Genomic DNA, 21963 nt, shown 5'->3' with positions numbered 1-21963 from the left:
TGTAGTTGTTTAGTTTAGTTTCACATTACACTTCAAAGTTGTGTGGGGGAATCATCACATATGTAAGACTATTATTTTTAAATTTTACGTCCACTATGTAAAAGTAACCACGCATCACGGTTGTGGTGACCTGCTTCAGACAACCTCTTTGAAAAACTTGTCTGAACCAATTCTGAAAACATGCTGGATTAATTAAGGTTTCTGCTTAACATTCCTTGTAATGAACTTTCTTGGATTCAGTCCAAGACTTTATTTGGCACATCTTTTTATTTGGTCTGTAGAGCCACAGAGTTTAAAGGTAGATGTTATCTTCAGTCAAGCACATCTTTTAACTTAACACACTCCTGGACATTATACTATTACTTTGGATGCCTATTAAAAAGATATTACAAATGAATTACCAAGTCTTGCACAGTAGTTCAAACTCACTAAACATGTATTTTAAAAAAACTCACAGACTCTTGCCTTTCCTCCACTCTGCATGTCTCTGATAAGAATAAAAAATGGACTTTAATCTAGCGATATAAGATACAGCAAGATAAGAGATATAAGAACAAACAATCGGTTGATGAAGATATATTTTGTAAACTGGCAGTTAAATTCAGTTGCTTGTTTCATGCAGACCTAAGGAAACTAATACCATTATATTAAAACTATATACACTCATGGCCAAAAGTTTTGTTAGTGACGTACATTTTGTGTTTTGCAAAGTTTGCTGCTTCAGTATTTGTAGATTATTTTTCCACATTTTTCCTGGCATGCTGGATATTAGCTTCTGGGCCAAATCCTGACTGATGGCGATCTATTCTTGCCTTATTAGTTCTCAGAGTTGATCACAATTTGTGGGCTTCTGCTTGTCCACTCGCCTTTTGAGGACTGACCACAGGTTCTCTATGGGATTGAGATCCGGGGAGTTGCCTGGCCACGGATCCAAAATTTCAATGTAATGATCTCCGAGCCACTTCTTTATCACTCTTGCTTTGTGACATGGTGCTCCATCATGCTGGAAAATGCACGGATCATCACCAAATTGCTCATGGATCGTTGGAAGAAGTCGCTCTTGCAGGACGTTTTGATACCATTCTTTATTCATGAACTTCATGAACTTTTATTCATACACTTATTTAGGTTTCAGTAGAATAGTTTAGAATAACTTCAACACCAGACAGAAACTGAATGCACGTCACACCTCTATTGCATTTTATCATGTTCTACAGCTTGGGTCTCAGGGACCCCGAACAGCTCACCAAAATATTTTTGCTACTACTCACGTCAATTATTAATTATAATCACACACTTGTATATTTTATATTATTGATCAATATGTGAATCCGTTGACCGGACTACGCATGACACGAGTTGGCACAGATTAAAAACTTTTTCAAACCATCCTCTGCTCCGGGAAGGTTTTGTTAGATTTGCTGGAGAAACCAAGTCTGACCACCAGATGTCGCTAATGCGCACTGTGTTAAAAGCTTCGAGTAATGAACCGTTTTTCGGCACAATTTCATGAAAACCTCAAACGGTTCAGAAAGCCTCGGTTTCCCATCACTATGATCCGGTAAATGGTTCTTTCAGGTGCAATATTCTTTGTAGCAATTTCCTTGCATGTGAGGCCATATTGATGCAAAGCAATGATGGCTGCACGTGTTTCTTTGGAGGTAACCATTGCTAACAAGAACACAATGATTGGAAGCACTTCTTCCCTCCTTTTATAGCAATCAGTCTGCTCTTACAATATAATTATTATGATAGTGATTTCACCTGACTAGTACTCATTCACACTTTCGTTTTTTGGCCAATGAAGCTTTTAGCCATTATTTAAAATGCATCTGATCACTCTACACAATAATCTAGAAACAATGTGAATGAACACCACAACAGTTTAAGCAGCAAACTTTGCAAAACACAAAATGTATGTCACTGCCAAAACATTTGGCCATGACTGTATATTATAACTAGGAAACAAATACCATTATATTGCAATATTGTCACATTGCTTTGAATTATGATCTTGTCTAATGTCATATACTTTCGAAACAATAAATTAGATTTTTTTTCCCAAGGACTTGCATGTAATATGAATTTGATTCTAATATGAGGTGTGTGTGTGTGTGTGTGTGTGTGTGCGTGTGTGCGTGTGCGTGTGCGTGTGCATGTGTGTGTGTGTGTGTGTGTGTTACAAATTTAATTCAGGGCAAATGTTATATTGATGAATCTAGGGAGGAGCAAAAGACAAACCCAGAGACTAAAACACAACAATTCTCTTGGAAATGTTAGGGTAAATATATGATAGTTGCAAATGTACTGTGGCTGATAAGACATTTACGCAGAGATGTGTTTAGCATTTTGGGGGCTAGTCCCGGGGGTTGCATGGTTTGCAAGGTGCCTAAACACGCTGCTGCATTTATGGAATTACATATGAATATGACACTCAACACTACTTATTAATCTTTTGTTATTCTCTCATATAAGCCAAAAGGACATGCTGACAGGTTTGTTTTCTGCAATTGTGCACACTGCCTTCTGCTTTCTCGGCAAAAGCAAGGATCACTCCCTGTAAGGATAACAGGTTGACAGTTTTGTCTTGTTTTATCTTCACAGGTTTTAGCTGAAAATAATAAGAGCAGTGGAAATCCTATTCCAGAAGCACTGATACACTTCAGTAAAACTCTCTTCATGTTGTTAGAGGTGACCAGATATACACTAATTAAAACCACAACTGAATAGCATCCCATTGCAATGTGGAAAAACACCAGTTAAAGGGCATAAAGCATTGGCTACTAGTTACAATTGTCTTTGTATGCCATAATTGCAGAAGCCAGTATTTCTATTGCCAATTCAATGTGTTCTATTCTGCAACTGGTGTTGCTTTTTTAATTACAGTACACTACGCATGTTATACTAACAGTGTAAAGCGTTTTCTCAGTCTAAAGCGACCCCTAGTGGTGACACATTATAGTAACATTTTGGCATTTAAAAAAACAAACAAAAAAAACCCAAGGATGACTCAATTTTGAATGCATTTTGAAAGTGGGAAATAATTGATCAACTTACAAAAACAAATCTATTAAAAAATGTAAATCAAACTCTGTTGCTGAATGAAAGAAACTTTTATTTATAAACCACAAGTCATTAAATATCATAAACACTCATTTTTATCATGTAATAACAGTAAATTCATTCAAAATAAAATATTTTAGAAAAGATAAAAAAAATATGCTTGGTACTCTAAATGTATATTTCTTATCTTTGACATACATTTGTAAAAAGGTCAACCATTTATAGTGTTCAGAAGCAAGTGAGCAACTTGAGGGCCAAAACACTAACTTAAGTTCAAATTCTTTGTGCTCTATTTGTAAAAAACAAGATTATCTCAAACAAAACGCACACACCTAATATGAGTCAGAACAGAGATAACAATGTGCACTTGTTCACTGTGACAATGTACAATATTTATTGTGACAGTAAACTGTAACAGATCAAATAACAGTGTCCATAAATAAATAGATATTCATGCAAGACCCCAGATGCTCTTCAGCAAATGCTTTCATGTGCAACAATCCCCTTTGCTCTTCATCCCCTCTTCATTATAGTCCTCCAAATACAATATCGGCGAATCACTTTGGGAGTGTTTTTGAATGATGGATGGCAACACCATATCAAAGAGTGTCTCAAACATAACATCTACATTAAATCCAGTCTTAGCACTTGTCTCAAAGCACATCTTTTCTGCTGGTGGGCTGGTGCCCTCTAGTGCCTTATAGCGAATTATGCGGTTGTACAGTGCTGTGGCATCATCCTGACTCACCTGTTTGTGCAAGGGAAAGTCTGGAGTTTTGGGAAAGGATGGAAGGGGAAGCACGCTACCCTCTTCTGCTCTGACTTCCTCTAGGGTCATAACATGGGCTTTAGGGTCAGTGAGGTCTGCTTTGTTGCCCACAATGGCAAATATGCTGTCACTATTGGCTGAGTCAGAGAGAGAGAGGAAGCGATCTTCAAGCTCTACAAAGCTCTGCCAGTTTGTGACATCATACGTGAGAATGATGGCTGCAGCGCCACGACAATACATGGAGCCTAGACCATGGAACTGTTCACGACCTGATGAAATAAGAAGCACAGAAATACAGAAATATTAAAAACTGCCAACATTTCAAAAGTTTGAACTTTTTTACATTTTTGATCGAAGTCTCTTCTGCTCAACAAGGCTGAAATTATTTGTTCAAAAATAAAATAAAAACAATAATACAGCAAAATATTTTATAATTGAACTGTTTTCTATTTTATTATATTTATTAATATTATTATTATTATTATTATTATTTATGTAATTTATTCATGTGATGCAATGCTGAATTTCAGCAGCCATTGCTTTAGTCTTCAGTGTCCTCCAGAAATTATTCGAATATGCTGATTTTCTGCTCAAGAAACATTCATTATTATGATGAATGTTGCAACCAGCTGTGCTGCTACACATTTTTGTGGAATTTTTTTTTTTTGTCAGGATTGTTTGATAAATAGCAAGTTCATACAAACAGCATTTGAAAAAGAAATCTTATAAATGTCTTTACTGTCACTTTTGATGAATTTAATGCATCTGATAAAATAAAAAATACAAATTTTTTATATAATTAAAAAATATATAATAAAATCTTTTAAAACACAAAACCTTTTAATTGTAGTGCATCGTGGTTTCCTCAAAAATATGAAGCAGCACAACTGTTTTCAACATTGAAAATAATAAGAAAATGTTTCCTGAGCAGCAAATCAGCATATTCGAATTCCTGTTAGTATTTTTTGTTGTTGTTTTTTGTTTTGTTTTTTTGTTTTTTTTTGTGTCCTGCCAAGCTCTGGAAGAAAAAAAAACACCATAAAAGCAGACAGAAAACATTATGACATTTAAAGCTGCAGTCCATAACTTTTTTTGGTTAAAAATTATCCAAAATCAATATTTGAGCAGGTACATAACCAGCCAGTGTTCAAAACTATCGTCTTACTTTAGCAGAAAGGATTATGTGTTTATGAAACACATGTGAATGAAATTAAATTATATTCCAGTTATAAATGTGCTTCTGATATCAGATAGCCTGGGATTACAAAAGATTTGTATTTTAAAGACAACCAATTCAAAGGGAGCATAATTAGCTTTTTGGGTTAAAAGTTAAAATATACCCAAAAAAAGCTTTTTTGGGGTATAGAGATTCATCCGCACTAGAGTACAACACACGCAAGGAAGATAATTCTGCAAACAGCTGCAATTGCAGGTTTTCAAACAGAGATGGCGACAAAGAGGCAAAATTTACGGACTGCAGCTTTAAGTTGTTATTCAGTAATCTTGCCCTCCAATGACCTGTCAACTCGAGAACTGTTGTGACAGGATCACTGAGTCAGTAAATTAAAATCAAGAACCAGATCAGTCCAATCTGTAACTCTTTAAAATTCTTATTTGTGACATGCAAAAAAAAAAATGACAGCATATGCGTTTCACACAACATAAGAGTAGGTAAATAATGGCAACATTTTCATGTTTGGGTAACCTATTTCTTTAATGAAGTAAGAACGTTGAGGTCAGTCCATTCATTTAGCACACTAACAATTAAATCAAATACTGTTCCTTTTTCAACCCCATCTCAAGGTCATGATTTCTTCTGAACATGTTTATGGGTCACTGGAAATTTTTGAGGGAGTGCACATTCAGCTGTGAAATTTCACACAACTATGGCTTCAGAAGACTGATCACTTTCATTCTATGGAAAAGAGCAATGTGAAAATGTCATATGATTGTAATATTAACGCTTAATTTTTGTGTTTCACAGAACAAAGAAAACCATTTGTGCTTGAGTAAATTATGATAGAACTTTCATTTTTGGGCAAACTACCTTTACTATGCTTCATATTTCTGCTTTTAAATGACTGATGTCATTTTTGTTTCTACAAAGCATATGTGAAAAATGGGTTGGCATAAAGGGTAGGGGTGGGCAATATTATCAGAATCTTAATTCACGGTATTAGAAATGTTATTTCACAATAATGCTATATTTGTTGATATAGTTATTTTTGTTACTTTATTTTATTTTTGTCATTAAAAAGAAGAATAAAGAAGCAAATTACAAACAATAAGACAAATTAAACAAAGACACAGATAAATTAAATTAGTAGATACGTTTTTAAATATGTTTTTCAACCGCAGTAAGTTTATCATGTAGTAATAAATGGAGTTTAAGAGGGGTTATAATAGGGGGGGGCTCCACACACATAGTAATAAAAGGGGTTAAATACGTTCAGTACAATTATTCAATTTTAAGTCGAGGAAGAGAGTACTCCTTCTAAATAACTAAAATAGCTAAATACCAACAATTTTGCATATTATTTTATGCTTTCAATTAAATTTAATGACAATTAAAAATACATCTAAATTGAATGACAATTTTAAACATTAATTTTAGTGTCAAAAAAAATAAGCTGTTGTTTGTTTTCCTTAGTTAAGATGAGATATGTGTGCAATGTGCAATGTGAAAACAACCTCAAAAAATCAATGAGCTACAACAACAGCTAACAATGCAGCCAGTGTCTAAACAGCAGCCAGTTCTGACAGGATGTAAAGTCATTACTATCAGCTGAGCCATACTATCAACAGCTACAAAAACGTGTTACCCTCATCGACTTGTTTAGATAAAGACCAGAACAGTCAAATATCCTTTTGCCTTCATCTTTAACGTCTTTTTTAAACAATTTAAAAAGTTTGATGCAACATTTGGATCTGTTGCTTGCATTCTGCAATGTGCACGAATACATGCTTCCTATCAATGACTGCTAAAATTCCGTGTAAAAATTTCCACATTTATTGCTGAAACTACCAAGATTGCAACACCCTGCAAAGAACAAGAGACAACTGCAGTCATTGATGCACTATGTCAAGAGTAATCCTTTCCCTTTTCTTGTTTCACTTACTGCTTTTAAAACGCAAAAGATAAAAAGGGGGGACAAGCCTTGATGTTGAAATCACTTGATTTCGACAACAAGGCTTGTCACTTTATTTCAACATAACGTGGATAACACTTGCCCCAGTCTAAATATCACGTTCTAAAAATCACGAACTATATTACGAAATTATAATAGCATATATATATATATATATATATATGTGTGTGTGTGTGTGTGTGTGTGTGTGTGTGTGTGTATGAAACCGTAAATGTACCTATATTTATAGCGATTATTATTTTTTATAGTCTCTCTAGAAACAATAACTTTACATTTCAATTTAATGTTTTCCATAAGCACTTTTAACTGCAGGTTTCTGCATCTGATGCCTCTCCGTTGTTGTATTGGCCTAAACAATCAAATTGAAACATTTGAACTGACATCCATCAATCTCACCCGCTGTATCCCATATAGAGATGTTATACGGACCCCACTGCTTCAAGAAGAACGCTCCGCCGATTGTGCTTAAAGTGTCCTTAAAGCTTCTCTCTGTGTACCTGTGCAGCAGGGACGTTTTCCCTACATTCATGTCTCCTAAGATTACGATTTTAATATCGGGCTTTCTCATTTTCCCAGAACCAGGCATGGGTTTAAGGTTGAAGGCTCAGTGATGAAACGAATATCTCAAAATGATAGACTTCCAACTCCGCGATGCATAACAAATGTGCGCCGTCCAAGTTCCTTTGGAAGTTGTTACTTTTGGCTCGTATTGTAGAAACACTTTAAGGAGCCGATCTCAGCAGGTCTTCTGGGCGATTTAGGTGGGTTGAAATGGACTTGTTCGTGCCTAAACATGGACATAACGCCGGTCCTTTTAAAAAAACATCAGTGCTCTGCTCCTTAAGTTCACTTCTAGCAATGACGAAAACGGGAAACTCAAGATCAATGGCACAATGCAAAAAAGTCCCGATTTAAAGTGCAAATGTCGTCAAAACAAGACATTTTTGACAAAATTGACAAAATTTTTTGACAAAATTGGATCTTATACTTTAATCTTTATTGTTCCCATCCTATTTATTTTTGTTTTATTTAGGAATATCACATTAGCCTACAACAATGACCTTTAATTTGCACCAGTTCATAATGAATATTATGACTTTTATTTTTTATACTGACATTTTATTTTTTTATACTGACATTTTATTTTTATCCTTCCCCATTTAAAGAGGAAATGTATGACAGAGGTCTTTGGGGAGTCTCTTCATAATGTCTTCAAATATCAAAGGACAAATCTTCCCAGAAAAACCATAAAACATGTTGTGAAAAGAAGGAGGTCAATGACGATCCTTGAGTTAAGAAATTTCGGTATCAGAGTGGTTGAGAAATGTCCTTTAATTCGTCCTAATGTCCTTTACTGAGACAAATATCATACAAAAAGTAATTTAATAATAGGCTAAACTAAGAACAGAGTTGTTTTATTAACAATTACAATCATTATCATCAGACGCAAGATGTGGTTATGATTACTGGTGGTGTTACAGCTTTAGTTGCACTATAGAACTAATAGTTTTTTGCAAGACTTTTCAGTTAAACTGTTATTTCTTTGAAGAGAAGAAAAACTTGACAAAGAGTCACCACTGAGATGCTACAGCTTTTGTTCTACTAGATAAAGTTTGGACCCAATTCAGTAAGTGGTTAATTCTTCCTTGTCTCTCCTCCTCTTGTTATTTCCCACGTGGAGTTTGTGCCTCTATCCTGAAACCAAAATCAAAAATTAGCAATGGAAACCACAGTGAGCCTTGCAATGTGCTTTCTCAGAAGGCGCTGGATGGTCTTATAAGAGTTCAAGGGATCAATACATAATATGCAAAGGAAAATGTGCATTATGGGTAGATAAATATAGTTTGGTGACTTTTAAGAAATCTCAGGAACTCTAATTACTTCTTAATTATGCCTTTTGAGTTTTTGAAAATAAAAACTTTTTACAGTGTACCATGCTTAAATAATAACCATGAATTTTCCTTTAAACGCTCTGCTGCACTTAGTCTAATAGGAAGAAATCTTACCTTAATGTGGACTCCAAGGGGTGCTAGATTATTCCTTAAGGCATCACAGGCCTTCAGCAAGGGCACTCTGTCTCGCTGTGGATGCCTTTTCTGAATTTCAGAGCCAGTCTGGGGATTTTGTGAAGCTTGATCTTCCACAGAAAGAGCAAATTTATGAACCTTACTTCGAAAGTGCACCAACTCCTCCACCACATTATTTAAAACTCCAGAGGAATCATGGACTTCCTAAGGAACACAGAGTAAAAAAAGGATTTAAAATGTTGCAGTTATTTAATTTTATGAAGAAAAAGGATGGCAATGCCTACAAGGAAGAACATTTTTTGGTCATTTTGTTCTTGATATTTACCAATACAACAGGTTACTATACAATAAAAACGGCAAATTTCAAAACTCAAAACTATCTCCCCGGTTTAAAATATGAATTATTTTTTCTACCCTTCTGAAACACCCAGATTTCAAATCAGAGAATTGTGACGTCATGATTGTCCTTGACATACTCCTAAACATTCGTCATCCTCGTATGTAATCAAGTAGTGTTCTGAACAACTTGTGTCTCCATTAATCACAAAATCCATATTGCTGTTAAAGGGATAGTTCACCCAAAAATGAAAATTAGCCAATGATTTACTCAACCTCAGGGCATCCTAGGTGTATCTGACATTCCTCTTTCAGACGAACACAATCGCAGTTATATTTAAAATTGTCCTGGCTCTTCCGAGCTGTATAAAGGCACAGGGTGCCCCTGTTTTTAAAGCCTAAAAAACTGCATCCATCATAAAACATTATGACATAAATGTCACAGCTTGCAGACGATCAGATCACTACGCAAAAGCTTTGCGTGCTTGTGACTCTTTAGCTCTGCCCATGGCAGAAAAGCTTAAAGCTATATCATTCTTTTATAAATCTGATCAAACTAAAGACTCTTCGGAGATATGAAGGATGCAATACTACTCTATAGGTACTCAAGATTAACATGAGATTGTCAGAAACTGTGTGTTATGTCCCCTTTAAATCTGTTCAACATATAAAGTGATTGTGTCACTCCATAAGCCTTGACTCGATTCCATTACTTTTATGACTTATGTATTTTTTAAAGAACATTTTGGTTGCATACACTTTCAATGTATGGGCAAAAATTATAAGAGAATATAGAAATGATAACATATTAAATCTTGGTGCCATTCTTGGTGCCCCAAGTGCCCATTAATTTCTGACCCTGAAGTATTTCCTATATCAGAACATTACAGAAAGTATTATTGAACGCCAAAGTAGATTGCAATCAACAATATCTATTGCCAACTGTTAAAGATGGTTAGTGCTCACAGGCAACTCACAGGAGTCCGACGATTGCTCTGCATGGTCATGTAAGTAGTCAAATATATAAGGATATATTACAGATTTCAATCAACACGTGAGAGTTTGTATAATGGCAGTTCCAAAATTCACTGATGTTGTTCAGAAGGAAAGGAGTAGCCCTATGTCTTATATTACTTAATCCGAACATAAATTAGATATTTTATAAAATAAAGAGATTTTAATTTATATGTATTTGAATATAAATGGTTTAATTTATTTCCTTCCTTCAATCTATTCATCCATCCTTAAAGCTGCTTTGTGAAATTCCTGTGCCACAGAGTGGAAATGCTAATAATGACCATTTCAAAATGGGTTTCAGGAATATTTCCCTCGCGCACCACTGCCTCTGTGCATTACTGAACATTAAATTACACTAGGATTAGGTGAAGTATTTTAACATTAAAATACATACATTAGTTTAAATGTTTGATCTCTCACCTTTCTGTCCAATAGATCAACTCCAAAAACACCCAAGATTTCCCTGACATAGGACAGCATGGCTCCAAATACAGCAGGACACCTCGGCCCATCAACCTTCAAACACAAAAATACTTTTTTTTAAATCTATGACTAATAAATATAAATTTAAACATAAAATATCTATTTAAAGATGTACAATTTAAGATGTACAATTTTGTATAATGACAAGAATGTGAGGCCTCAGTGACCTACCCTATGATGTTACCTTAGTAGCAGGCTGAAGCTGACAGTTGCCATGGTGAATGAGGCTCATAATGGCATAGACAGCTTTTGGGGTGTCAAAATCATCAGCGAGTGCTTTCCGAACACTGGACTGTGTAGCAGACAACCTTGACCAAACAAAGACAGCGGAGACGAAAAGGAGATGGAGACAAAGGCATTTTCATCATCAGCTCTTCTAGGTTACGCTCCAAGGTGGGATTCTATAATTGTTCTGTTCATAGAGTCAAGCCCCTTTTCTATTCTCACTATAGCTGTGAATAACTCTTGCAAACATACTGATACATACTTCTTTGCATGACACACAGCTCATTTATCAGTCTCTGCACGCTACCTTATTCATGTCATTCTGCTGTTGAAAACATATATTAGACCCTGAATGTGATCTGTCTTTACCTCTCCCAGAGAATTCCCTCCTCTATAGGCTGGCACAGTAAGTGGCCCTGCATGTAGGCCTGTGCATTGTGGCAGAAGGCAGAGATGGTGGACAGAGTAGATCGGGCTTTATTCATGCTAGCATCACTATAGTCGATTGCTGGAATGTTTAAAAGACCCCACAGTGAATGTGAAATATCTGCCCTTATTTTATGCAAAACTGCAGGAGTATTACTTTCAGGAGTCCTTTTCAGCATGTAACACATACCTGATCTGTATCTGGTCAGAAGGCAAAAAAGTCGAAACTCATTAGCAGTGTAAGATTCCAGAAAATCCTAGATTATTAAGAGAGCTAGATTTAAAAAACATGATTATGTATTAATAATATAACATAATTTTACACTTATATATCAATATAACTTGTTACCTTTATAGTTACATAATTCTTCACGGATTTTGACATCTTCTCTACACTTCCTTTCAAATGAAGGTGCCCTTGAAAAAATAAAGTTTTTATTAAATTTTCTTCCAAGACCTTGCATCAATAAAACTAAATTTTCACAGATCCTATGTTACAATATGTGCCCTAAAATATTACTACCAATATACTACTTAAACCAGAAGACTAAGGGCATTACCGGAGTGCAGGAAGTAGTTTCCCCATTGTTCACACTGATGATACGCCTCAGACTGGGCAATCTCATTCTCATGATGTGGGAAGGCAAGGTCAATTCCTCCAGAGTGGATGTCCAACTGGCTTCCAAACACTGAACTGCAGATAAGAGCAAACAAGTGTTTATGGATGTTGCCATTGCATAATATGATTCTGTTCCATATTTTTTGGTGGGGTAAGATTTTATAATACATTCAAATGTGGTATGAAACATGTACATGTCTGTCGCCTTTAATGGGCAATACTGCTACATCTGCTATCCATTCCTCAACCATACAAATAGAGCTTCACACTTTTTTTATACCTACATCTGTAAATATATTTTTGCATGGCTCCTCGTTTATAAAACTCAAGCATTCAGATAACTATTTATTCATGGTGGAGGACGGAGTTCTGTCTGTGATCCTACGAACCTGGAAACGTACATCTCACGTGGTCAGTCACTCTCAACACGATGACAACTTTAATTATATGAAAATAATCCTATTTGTTTATTATTTATTCATTTCAATATCCAATTTAAAAATAGGAAAATTGTTGGTTTAAATGGTTTTCTTTTGTCTCTCAAAATGATGTGTTACATTAAAAATGTGAAAATTAGCAGGAAAAAAAAACTTTTCTTTACATAAGGCAAACTATTTGGTCAACTAGTAAAATAATCAGTTATGCAAGCCCTAATTTATATAAATAATATAAAAAAAAAAAAACCTGATTACACACCTGCTGTCACAAAGGCTCGTTTCAAAAGTTCACATGAATTTACGTGGATATGTGAATACATCAATAATTCTTAAAAACAGCTTTCAACATTTCAGAAATAAAAGTCTCCATATTGATAATGCATGCACCAGAAAGTACAACAGTTATTGTAAAGGGCATGGCAGCGGTCAAAAAGACTTTACAAAACCACTTTTGGATTAAGAGATGTATTCAGCGATTACACAGCAATAAATGACCACACCAACTTTGGTGTCAAAAAAATAGACTATAGGTCTCGCAGAATTTAGGCAGAATAAAAAAAACAGACATTCTGGATTTGGACAGCAGTAAAATCACTGACTAATGTTGAAATTACCTATACAGTGGTGTGAAAAAGTGTTGGCCCCCTTCCTGATTACTGCATGTTGTGTTCACTTGTGTTATCTTTTACTAATATTTAAATTTGTTTGATGATCTGAAACATTAAAGTGTGACAAACATGCAAAAAAATAAGAAATCAGGAAGGGGGCCAACACTTTTTCACACCACTGTACATCCACATGATAAATAATTACTGTCCAAACAGGGCTTAAAGACCTACTGAAAATTGACTGAACTTATAATGGGGCAAACCTCCATTATGTTGTGATTCTGTATGAACAGTGGATACATTTCTTCAAGCTACTGCCTTAAACTAAGTATACACCATTAAATATAGTAAATGTACCATTGACATCCATTCAAAATCAGACACAACATCAAAGCAATGCAAAACAAATACCAACATACAGTGATATTTGGTTGAACAGAGCAAATACCTAGCAATCGTAGAACATTCAATGTGCCACCCAGGTCTTCCTTGTCCCCAAGGTGATTCCCAATGAGGTTCATGTGGTTTGGATGCTTTCCACAGAGCAAAATCCCTTGGATCTCTTTTATCCTGAGCCCCTAAAATACAAGAAACTGTGAATTACTCAACATTAGTTAGGTTAGTTTCTAATACATTTTAATTATGAAAAATGGACTTCTTTTATCTACAGACATGGCACATATTAACAGTAATATGATTTTAGTTAATTATTCAAGTTAGCCCTATAACATTTTTTTTAATCATAAATGTGCAGTGGCAAAACGTGTGCTTAAAGACTGAGGAAACTATCCACATTTACTGTTATTGATGATGAAGACCTCCAAAAAATAAAAAAATAAATAAATTATATATATATATATAATTGGTTTTATTTAAACCAAGCTCCCCAACAATTCCTCCAAGGTTCACAAGCTTGCCATAGCGGTTACCAATTGACTGAGTGTCGAAGTAGACATTCCCTGGATCAACAAATAATACGATGTTCAGTTCCATCTATTATTCACTATTAGGAGAAAAAAAAACACTACACAAGAAAGACTTGACCTTTGACCTTTAACTGTCAACAAAATAGAGAGAGGCACCTTGACTTGTGACATAGCCATGTCCATTTCCGATAATATGCTCTATAAAAGCTACAATCTGGGGTATGTTGTCTGTCACCCTCATGTATACAGCTGGAGGAAGAACCTGGACAAATGAACAAAGATCAGTAAAATATGTTTAAATATTTTAGACAAGATAAATACAACAACAAAAAGTGGTGATTTACCCGCAGTGCTTGCATGTCCCTCTTAAACTCTTCCTCATGCATTCTTGCTAGGACAGTGGGTGAGATGTTCTGCTGCAAAAGATATAAAATAAAAACTTTACACATGTCTTAAAATTGCTAAATATTTACATCCTTTCACAAACATGAATAATCTTGTATTTACTGAAACAGAAGTGAAACCATGTATTTTCAGTTGACACTTACCTCAAGGCTTCTTTGTATTATTTTATCATCAGTGTCAGTGATGACCATGACGTGGATGACATTAATTTCAAAAAGTCTGGATAAGATCCTTTGCAGAATGTCAAATCTGACATATGAGCTGCATGCAAGGAAGAAAAAAATGGGATGAATAAAGTAAAAATGTAATATAATTTAATTACAGGTATAATCTTAATTTTTGGTATCTGATTACACAATCCAGATTACATGTAACCACAGTTACTACAACAAAATGACTAAACCTACCACCTAAAATTAAAATGGAAAATATAAATTAAACTCAATTCTCTCAATAATACTAAAATAACACTACAACAAACTTTGCTTCTTTCAACATTCTGCACCTAGTTATCAAGCAGAGAAATTTACCACGCATGACCGAGATGGGCATGATCATAAACAGTGGGTCCACAGCTATACCTGGAAGTGACAGAATAACGTGTAATAGAAAGAAACTTCTAATCTAACTTTACATGTAAGAAAATCTCAACTGACGTTATGGACCACTATGTGCCTTACCAGGTAGCAATTCTTTCTTGTGCCAAAACCAGAGGTTCTTTCTGCTTGGTCAGGCTGTTGTAAGTCTTCACACCGGTGTCAAACCCCACTGGTTTTATCCACTTTCTCTCCGCCTGCTGCATATATTACAACTGGACAGCAATGATGTTTTTGTAACACCATTATGAATCCAATGCCCGATTCTAAAGCCAGAACTAAGCAGTCTTACATTTGTAATCAATGCTAAAGGAAGCCTCATTTTCATCTTACTACATTTGGTGGTTATAATAGTAAAAAAGATGACGCATAACCTTGACGATCAATATCTCTACACATTTTAGCGTGGTTTCCGATTTGGATTGATGACGTGTGTAGGTTATTGTTCATAGGCTAATGTCCTCGATGTGCCTACACGTTTCTTTTCAGTGCCATCACATTGAATGTTCAGCTTGTCACTCCACTACTGGTAAACTGTTACATTGACAGATCTCTCTCAGCTGTTTTGCAATTTGCAGTGAGTTCTATTTCTACTTGTTTGATGGCGACCTACTCTTTAGGAGCACTGTCGGCACCTACCGTACTGAGCAGCGAACTGTACTTCTTACACGGGTGATTGTCTGGCTCCTAACATCTGTATGGATGTGATCTTTTTCAGCGGCTTTGGATGTGATATAAACTAAAGGCTATACTACGTCCCAATCTACAGATCTGCGTGTTCAGATCTTCTAGCACTCGCACTTTGCTCCTCATGCTCCAGATTAGGTATAGTGTTCCCATCCATACACATTATATTCTACTGTAGACCCTAATCCCGATCATATATAAATTTAAATGGTTTCCTATTCACTTGACTGTTCGTCAGACCTGTACCTATAAAATATCATTGGTCCTCACTGGTTTATTCTTGAATTGACTAAATAACCTACCACAATCCAAATCTTTTGAAGAGATATATGATTGCTTTAAATGATGAACAGATTTAATTTATGCTTTTATTCACATCGATTCCATTACGACGCTTTTTATAATGTTTTTGAATCTTCTAAGTTTTGGAGGGATAGAAACCTCTTAAGTTTGACACATTTTTGCAGACGAAATCCAGTCATTTCAGTTGGAATCTAATCTAATTCACTGCTTTGACCAACAGAAAACTTGCTTGAATTGAAAGTAACTTATGTATGAGCTGTGCTTAATACATAACTACTTTATTGACAATAGGCAGTGGACCTTTTTTTTGCCTGTGAAATCTTGCTAATGTGACCACACCTGCAAAATAGTAAATATAAGTCAGAATATTAAATTATATTCACAATAATTTTTTTTGGTCTAATTTCAGAACTGCTCAAAGAGTTAGATGAGGCCTATGAGAAACACTGCCAGGAAGAGGACCCCATTCAGCAAATGTGCTTGCTGCATTGTATCCAAAGAGTCCTTATCCGAAGTCAGGAGCTGGGTGATGAGAAGATCCAACTTGCTAGTCAGATGGTGGAGATGTTGGAGAATCGTAGCCGGCAAGTAGACAGTCTTGCTGAGCTTCTAGAAACCCGACATGAACCCCAAGAAAGCATGACAGCTACTACCATATCTTCTGTTATTCCAAGCAAGAAAAGGGAAGCGGAGAAAAGAAGAGAAGCATCCCTTGGTTCCATAGAAAGGCTTTCTGGAGCCAACATGCGCTCCAGATGTCAGAAAAACAATCATATTGACACTCGGGAGAATGTCTCTACAGTTCACCATGATGAAGGAACCAGCGGCATTGTCAGGGAGAAGAGGAATAAAACCTCAAAGATAAAGAAGAGGTCCAAAGCCAAAGCTGACAGAGAGCCTTCACCTACAGATCTACCTATTGATCCGAATGAGACTACTTACTGCCTTTGTGAGCAGGTGTCATTTGGGGAAATGATTGGTTGTGATAATGGTGAATGTCCAATTGAATGGTTCCATTTCTCATGTGTTGGGCTTAATTACAAACCCAAAGGGAAGTGGTATTGTCCAAACTCTATAAGGGGACACAGAGAAAACCATGGACAAAGCTTTGGAAAAAGCAAAAATGGAGAGGGCATTTAACAGGTAGCCCATGTTAGCTGACCTCAGTCAACTGATCATATGGATTTATGCTTTGTTTTCTGTTTCATCTGGAGACTCGATTCACTTAGGAAGTACCATCTAAGGGCTTGAACTCAGCAGCTCTCTGAGGCATAATTTTTTTTATGATTGTTTTGTTTAAAGAGCATTTAATTTAAATGGATATTTCATATGAAACATTAAATGAACCTTTAGTCTTGTGTGGTATATTGTATTATGTGAATGAGCTTTCATTGTCAAGCTCGTGTAGCATGTAGCTAGTGTATGAATGTATCTTATAAAAATCTTAAAATAAATGTTTGAAAAATGTACTGCTCTTTAGACATTTAAAGATGCAGTCTGTAAGTTTTGCCTCTTTGTCACCATCTCTGTTTGAAACCTGCAATTGCAGTTATTTGCGGAATTATCATCTTTACGTGGGTTGTGCATCGGCACGGTTCTTCAGCACTGATGAATCGAATGTTTGAGGTGTATGTGTGGCTGTCAGTCACCGCATCGGTGTGGATACTGTACATCAGAATTACAGATGGAAGTATGACCCAAATAAGAATTTTCACCAGAAAATGTTATCTGAACAAGTAACACGTCTGCCACTTTTGTTCTGACCAACTGAGAAAAAAAAAGCATTACAATAAATTGCATTACCAATGGTGATCAAGTCTAACGATCGTAAAGTTAGCTCAAATCACATCAAACCGTGCAAATTATTATTATTGTTATGCTTTGTTCTCAAATTGTTAATGTTAACAACATCAGCATTGCGTTACTATGTGTATTTAGTGTGTATTAGCTACCTGTAGATTTCAGTTTCTGTACAGTCTAATCTCTGATTGTCATACCATTCTAATTTCATATAAAGAAATCGTTTGGACCTTTTGGATTACAATCCACCATCAAAATTATAAATTCAATTATTCCAGCTGCTGTGAGAAAAAGACTATAAATGACCTGCCACCTGCAGCACCCTCACATGCGATAAAGCCTAGGCAGGACTCCTTCTTTATGTATACAGACGTGATGTAATGATGCAAAGACGAAGGCGCAAGCTCGTATTTCCCGCAGAAACCTACCAGTACCACCCAAGTAGAACACACTGTTACAAGCTTACCGTTGTGAATCGGGCTAAGGTAAGGAGATAGTTTTGAACACTGGCTGGTTATGTACTTGCTCAAAAATTTATTTTGGATCATTTTTAACTAAAAAAAGTTGCGACTGCAGCTTTAACAAGTGTTTTTTTCTTCTATGGTTACAACTAACATTCTTGATAAACTGTTTTTTTTTTCTGACCATATTAAAACAAAAAGTCAATAGACTAATCATACACAGATCCTGTACATGAAATTTAAAGTGTATTATTATAATATAGTACACGAGGCAATCAATAACACATGGAATAGAAAAAAACCACACACTTTCAGGCATGTAACAGCACACACAAAAAAAGCATAACAGGCTCATCAGTTCCGATTGGGGCATGGACAGTTCAAGGATGGCAGGTCAGCACCGTGTCCATTCAGTTTGGTTCTTCTTGAGAAAAAAAAAAAAGGCCCTTGGATATATCATATAGTCCAGGTTTCTGGGCTGACACCATGTATGTCACTTTTTGAACAGAAAATGACCAGGTGATATTGGCTGAGCACAAGTTCTCCAAAGGGAAAAGGGACGGATTTAGATTAAAGTGCATTAGAACGGTATTGTGAGGGGCGTCCTCACAATTCACTCAACTAAACTATAAATAACACAAAGTTCTGTGCTCTGCAGTGTAAGGTCAGCTGTCCCTCCAGCTCTGCTCAACAATAGCGGACACACGCTTCTCATACTCCCGTTTGTTTTCCTGGTAAAGTTGAGCTGCTTGGCTGTTAGCTGGACTGTTAGGGTTTGGTTCATCAAGCAAAGACTGGGGGAAAACCAACAGGAAAACAAGCTGATCAAGCGGTGTTCTGATTTACATTTATACTTATAATAGTAAAAAGCAATATTTTACCTGGATTGAGGTGAGAATTGATGACACGTCATAAGTTGGACTCCACCGGTTTTGTAGGATGTCAAGACATATGCTTCCATCTGCATATACTGAAGTATCATTGAAAGAGAAAGGGGTTAAGGGAATAGTTCACCCAAAAATGAAAATTTGCTTAATATACTTTTGTTAAATTAATTTTGTTTCTTAATAGGAACAGATTTGGGCCTCGCAGCTTTTTCAGAATGTGTCACGCTCATCAGCTGCGACTTTGCAGTTGGATACTATTATGTGTGTCTCATGTTTATAGGACCAAAAATGTCTGATTGGCTAGTAATGTTAAGTTTGGTTGAGAGTGAAAGCTGTGGAACACTCATACATTGGTAGGCAAACTAATTAACTCGAACATGATATCAACAAGTGTTTTTAAATGTAGGAGGACTATCTTATTTTCCCGCAGCTAAACACCACATGCTGGAGATTCGGCACGGTGCCGGAGAACTTTAAGCCCTGTTTATGATGGATTTGTTTCTTACAAACACAGCTTTTCACTGCTAAAGAAATTAATTTATGGACTGAAGTTGTGTGCATTACTTGTGGATTATTGTGGGATTTTTATCAGTTGTTTGGACTCTCATTCTGACGGCACCCATTCACAGAAGAGGATCCATTGGTTAAGTAAGTGATGTAATTCTAAATTTCTCCAAATCTGTTCCCATGAAGAAACAAACTCATCTAAGAACTGGCTATCTCCTGAGGATGAGTACATTTTCAGCAAATATTCATTTTGGGGTGAGCCATTCCCTTACGTCATGTCAAGACGACATATTTTAAACTGTCATATTAATGATTCTGAATGACAAATGATGACAAACAAAAATCTAAATCTTACCATTAGGATGAAACATTTTTGAGATGAATCTGACTGTGGGTATGTTTATAGGACCAAAAATGTCTGATTGGCTAGTAATGTTAAGTTTGGTTGAGAGTGAAAGCTGTGGAACACTCATACATTGGTAGGCAAACTAATTAGCTCGAACATGATATCAACAAGTGTTTTTAAATGTAGGAGGACTATCTTATTTTCCCGCAGCTAAACACCACATGCTGGAGATTCGGCACGGTGCCGGAGAACTTTAAGCCCTGTTTATGATGGATTTGTTTCTTACAAACACAGCTTTTCACTGCTAAAGAAATTAATTTATGGACTGAAGTTGTGTGCATTACTTGTGGATTATTGTGGGATTTTTATCAGTTGTTTGGACTCTCATTCTGACGGCACCCATTCACAGAAGAGGATCCATTGGTTAAGTAAGTGATGTAATTCTAAATTTCTCCAAATCTGTTCCCATGAAGAAACAAACTCATCTAAGAACTGGCTATCTCCTGAGGATGAGTACATTTTCAGCAAATATTCATTTTGGGGTGAGCCATTCCCTTACGTCATGTCAAGACGACATATTTTAAACTGTCATATTAATGATTCTGAATGACAAATGATGACAAACAAAAATCTAAATCTTACCATTAGGATGAAACATTTTTGAGATGAATCTGACTGTGGGTGGTTTGTTTGGGTATTCTTCTGTGAATTCTACAGTCAATTTGAATGTACCTATAACAAAAACAGGCTTAAAGCATGAATTCAAAATACATGTCTTGAATTACTAGAACTTATGGACTTCAAGAAGTAATGTTTATATTTACCATCTTCAAAGGGAGTTCCTTCTGGCCTGTGAAAGCAAGAATGAAAAGTGGTCACATTTGGATAACCAATAATGCCACCATGTCATCTTTTGTTTTTAGTTTCAGTGCTTGAAAACACACAGGCAGACTAGTCAAGACAAGTACCAAAGGACGGGTTTTTTTATGCCATCTGAAGTGTTGACAAAATGCTCGGGTTTCAGAATAAAGAAACGCGAACCTGGTAAAATGCTAAACTTGGTTTAGTCCACATCACAACCCTGTTCACAAGAAGTACTTACCCAAATATCACTGCATTCCATACCATGATATTGTTTTCTGACGGAGCACCGCTAACTCCAGCTGGAGGATCCTCCTGAAGTCTGTTGTGTTTGCGTCAAAACAAATAAGGGAGCCAGATTAGATTTAGGAAGTTTAGGTCTAAATAAAGACAAAACAAATAACTTTCTAAATGTTTCTTCTCATTCTCCGGTCTTTGTAAGGTACATCCGGGTTTGGTAAACAACAGCTCCTCATATTTAGTTTTCTTGATTCACCTTTTAAAATCCCGCATGAGTCGCCTTCTTGCTGGAGTAGACATTGCTAAAACTGTACAAGTGTTAGATATAAATTTTCTGTTGTAAAATGTACAATAATATGTGCACTTCTGCTTCTCTCAAAAGGTCCTCGACTCGAATTTGCTTTCGGCTCAGCTTGGAGGATTTCAACACGGAATACAGACGATACCACTGTCATATGTGTGGGGGGTGGACCATTATTAACCATATATGAAATTTCTTTAATAATGTAGATTGCCATTCAAAAATAACTCGTACCATTTAAATGATCTACAGATATAATATGTGTGATTACATTTAACAAATGTATGCGGTTGTATTCAGTATACCAGACCAGTTACATGGGTTAAAAATGGAGAAGGGTCTGGCTGCAGCTGGCGCTTGCACTCTCAGACGTGCATTCTCAGGCTTGCACTCTCAGACACTTGCACTTCCGCTAGCTACGTCACTTGCAGTCTTTTATTTGTTTTTATTTTGTTCTATTTATTGATTACTTTTTGTTTGAATC

The 21963-nt window shown here is 36.0% G+C and overlaps 3 protein-coding genes and 1 pseudogene across 3 annotated transcripts; 1 reads left to right on the top strand and 3 right to left on the bottom strand.

Annotated features, from left to right (window-relative positions):
* Positions 1 to 3230: 3230 nt before the first annotated feature.
* On the bottom strand, positions 3231 to 7820 carry LOC107667647 (ras-related protein Rab-20-like). The gene is made up of 2 exons (XM_016459370.1): positions 7378 to 7820; positions 3231 to 4101 (listed from the first exon to the last, which is right to left on the bottom strand). The coding sequence occupies exons 1-2, from the start codon at positions 7565 to 7567 to the stop codon at positions 3551 to 3553; spliced, it is 741 nt and encodes a 246-aa protein (XP_016314856.1). The 5' UTR covers positions 7568 to 7820; the 3' UTR covers positions 3231 to 3550.
* Positions 7821 to 8593: 773 nt separating this feature from the next.
* Positions 8594 to 15627, bottom strand: LOC107667653 (probable cysteine--tRNA ligase, mitochondrial; annotated as a pseudogene).
* A 923-nt stretch (positions 15628 to 16550) lies between these two features.
* LOC107667656 (inhibitor of growth protein 1-like) lies at positions 16551 to 17216 on the top strand. The gene has a single exon (XM_016459380.1). The coding sequence runs from the start codon at positions 16551 to 16553 to the stop codon at positions 17214 to 17216; it is 666 nt and encodes a 221-aa protein (XP_016314866.1).
* Positions 17217 to 18781: 1565 nt separating this feature from the next.
* Positions 18782 to 21626, bottom strand: LOC107667657 (ubiquitin-conjugating enzyme E2 A-like). The gene is made up of 6 exons (XM_016459381.1): positions 21435 to 21626; positions 21180 to 21260; positions 20902 to 20927; positions 20720 to 20809; positions 19219 to 19307; positions 18782 to 19131 (listed from the first exon to the last, which is right to left on the bottom strand). Exons 1-6 carry the CDS (start codon positions 21476 to 21478, stop codon positions 19003 to 19005), a joined length of 459 nt encoding a protein of 152 aa, XP_016314867.1. The 5' UTR covers positions 21479 to 21626; the 3' UTR covers positions 18782 to 19002.
* Between the last annotated feature and the right edge of the window lie 337 nt (positions 21627 to 21963).

This window comes from Sinocyclocheilus anshuiensis, unplaced genomic scaffold (assembly GCF_001515605.1).
Source record: "Sinocyclocheilus anshuiensis isolate Anshui unplaced genomic scaffold, SAMN03320099.WGS_v1.1 scaffold1305, whole genome shotgun sequence".
Lineage (NCBI taxonomy): Eukaryota > Metazoa > Chordata > Actinopteri > Cypriniformes > Cyprinidae > Sinocyclocheilus > Sinocyclocheilus anshuiensis.
The sequence above is the reverse complement of the archived record's forward strand: the minus strand, read 5'-3'. Positions and strand labels throughout refer to the sequence as shown.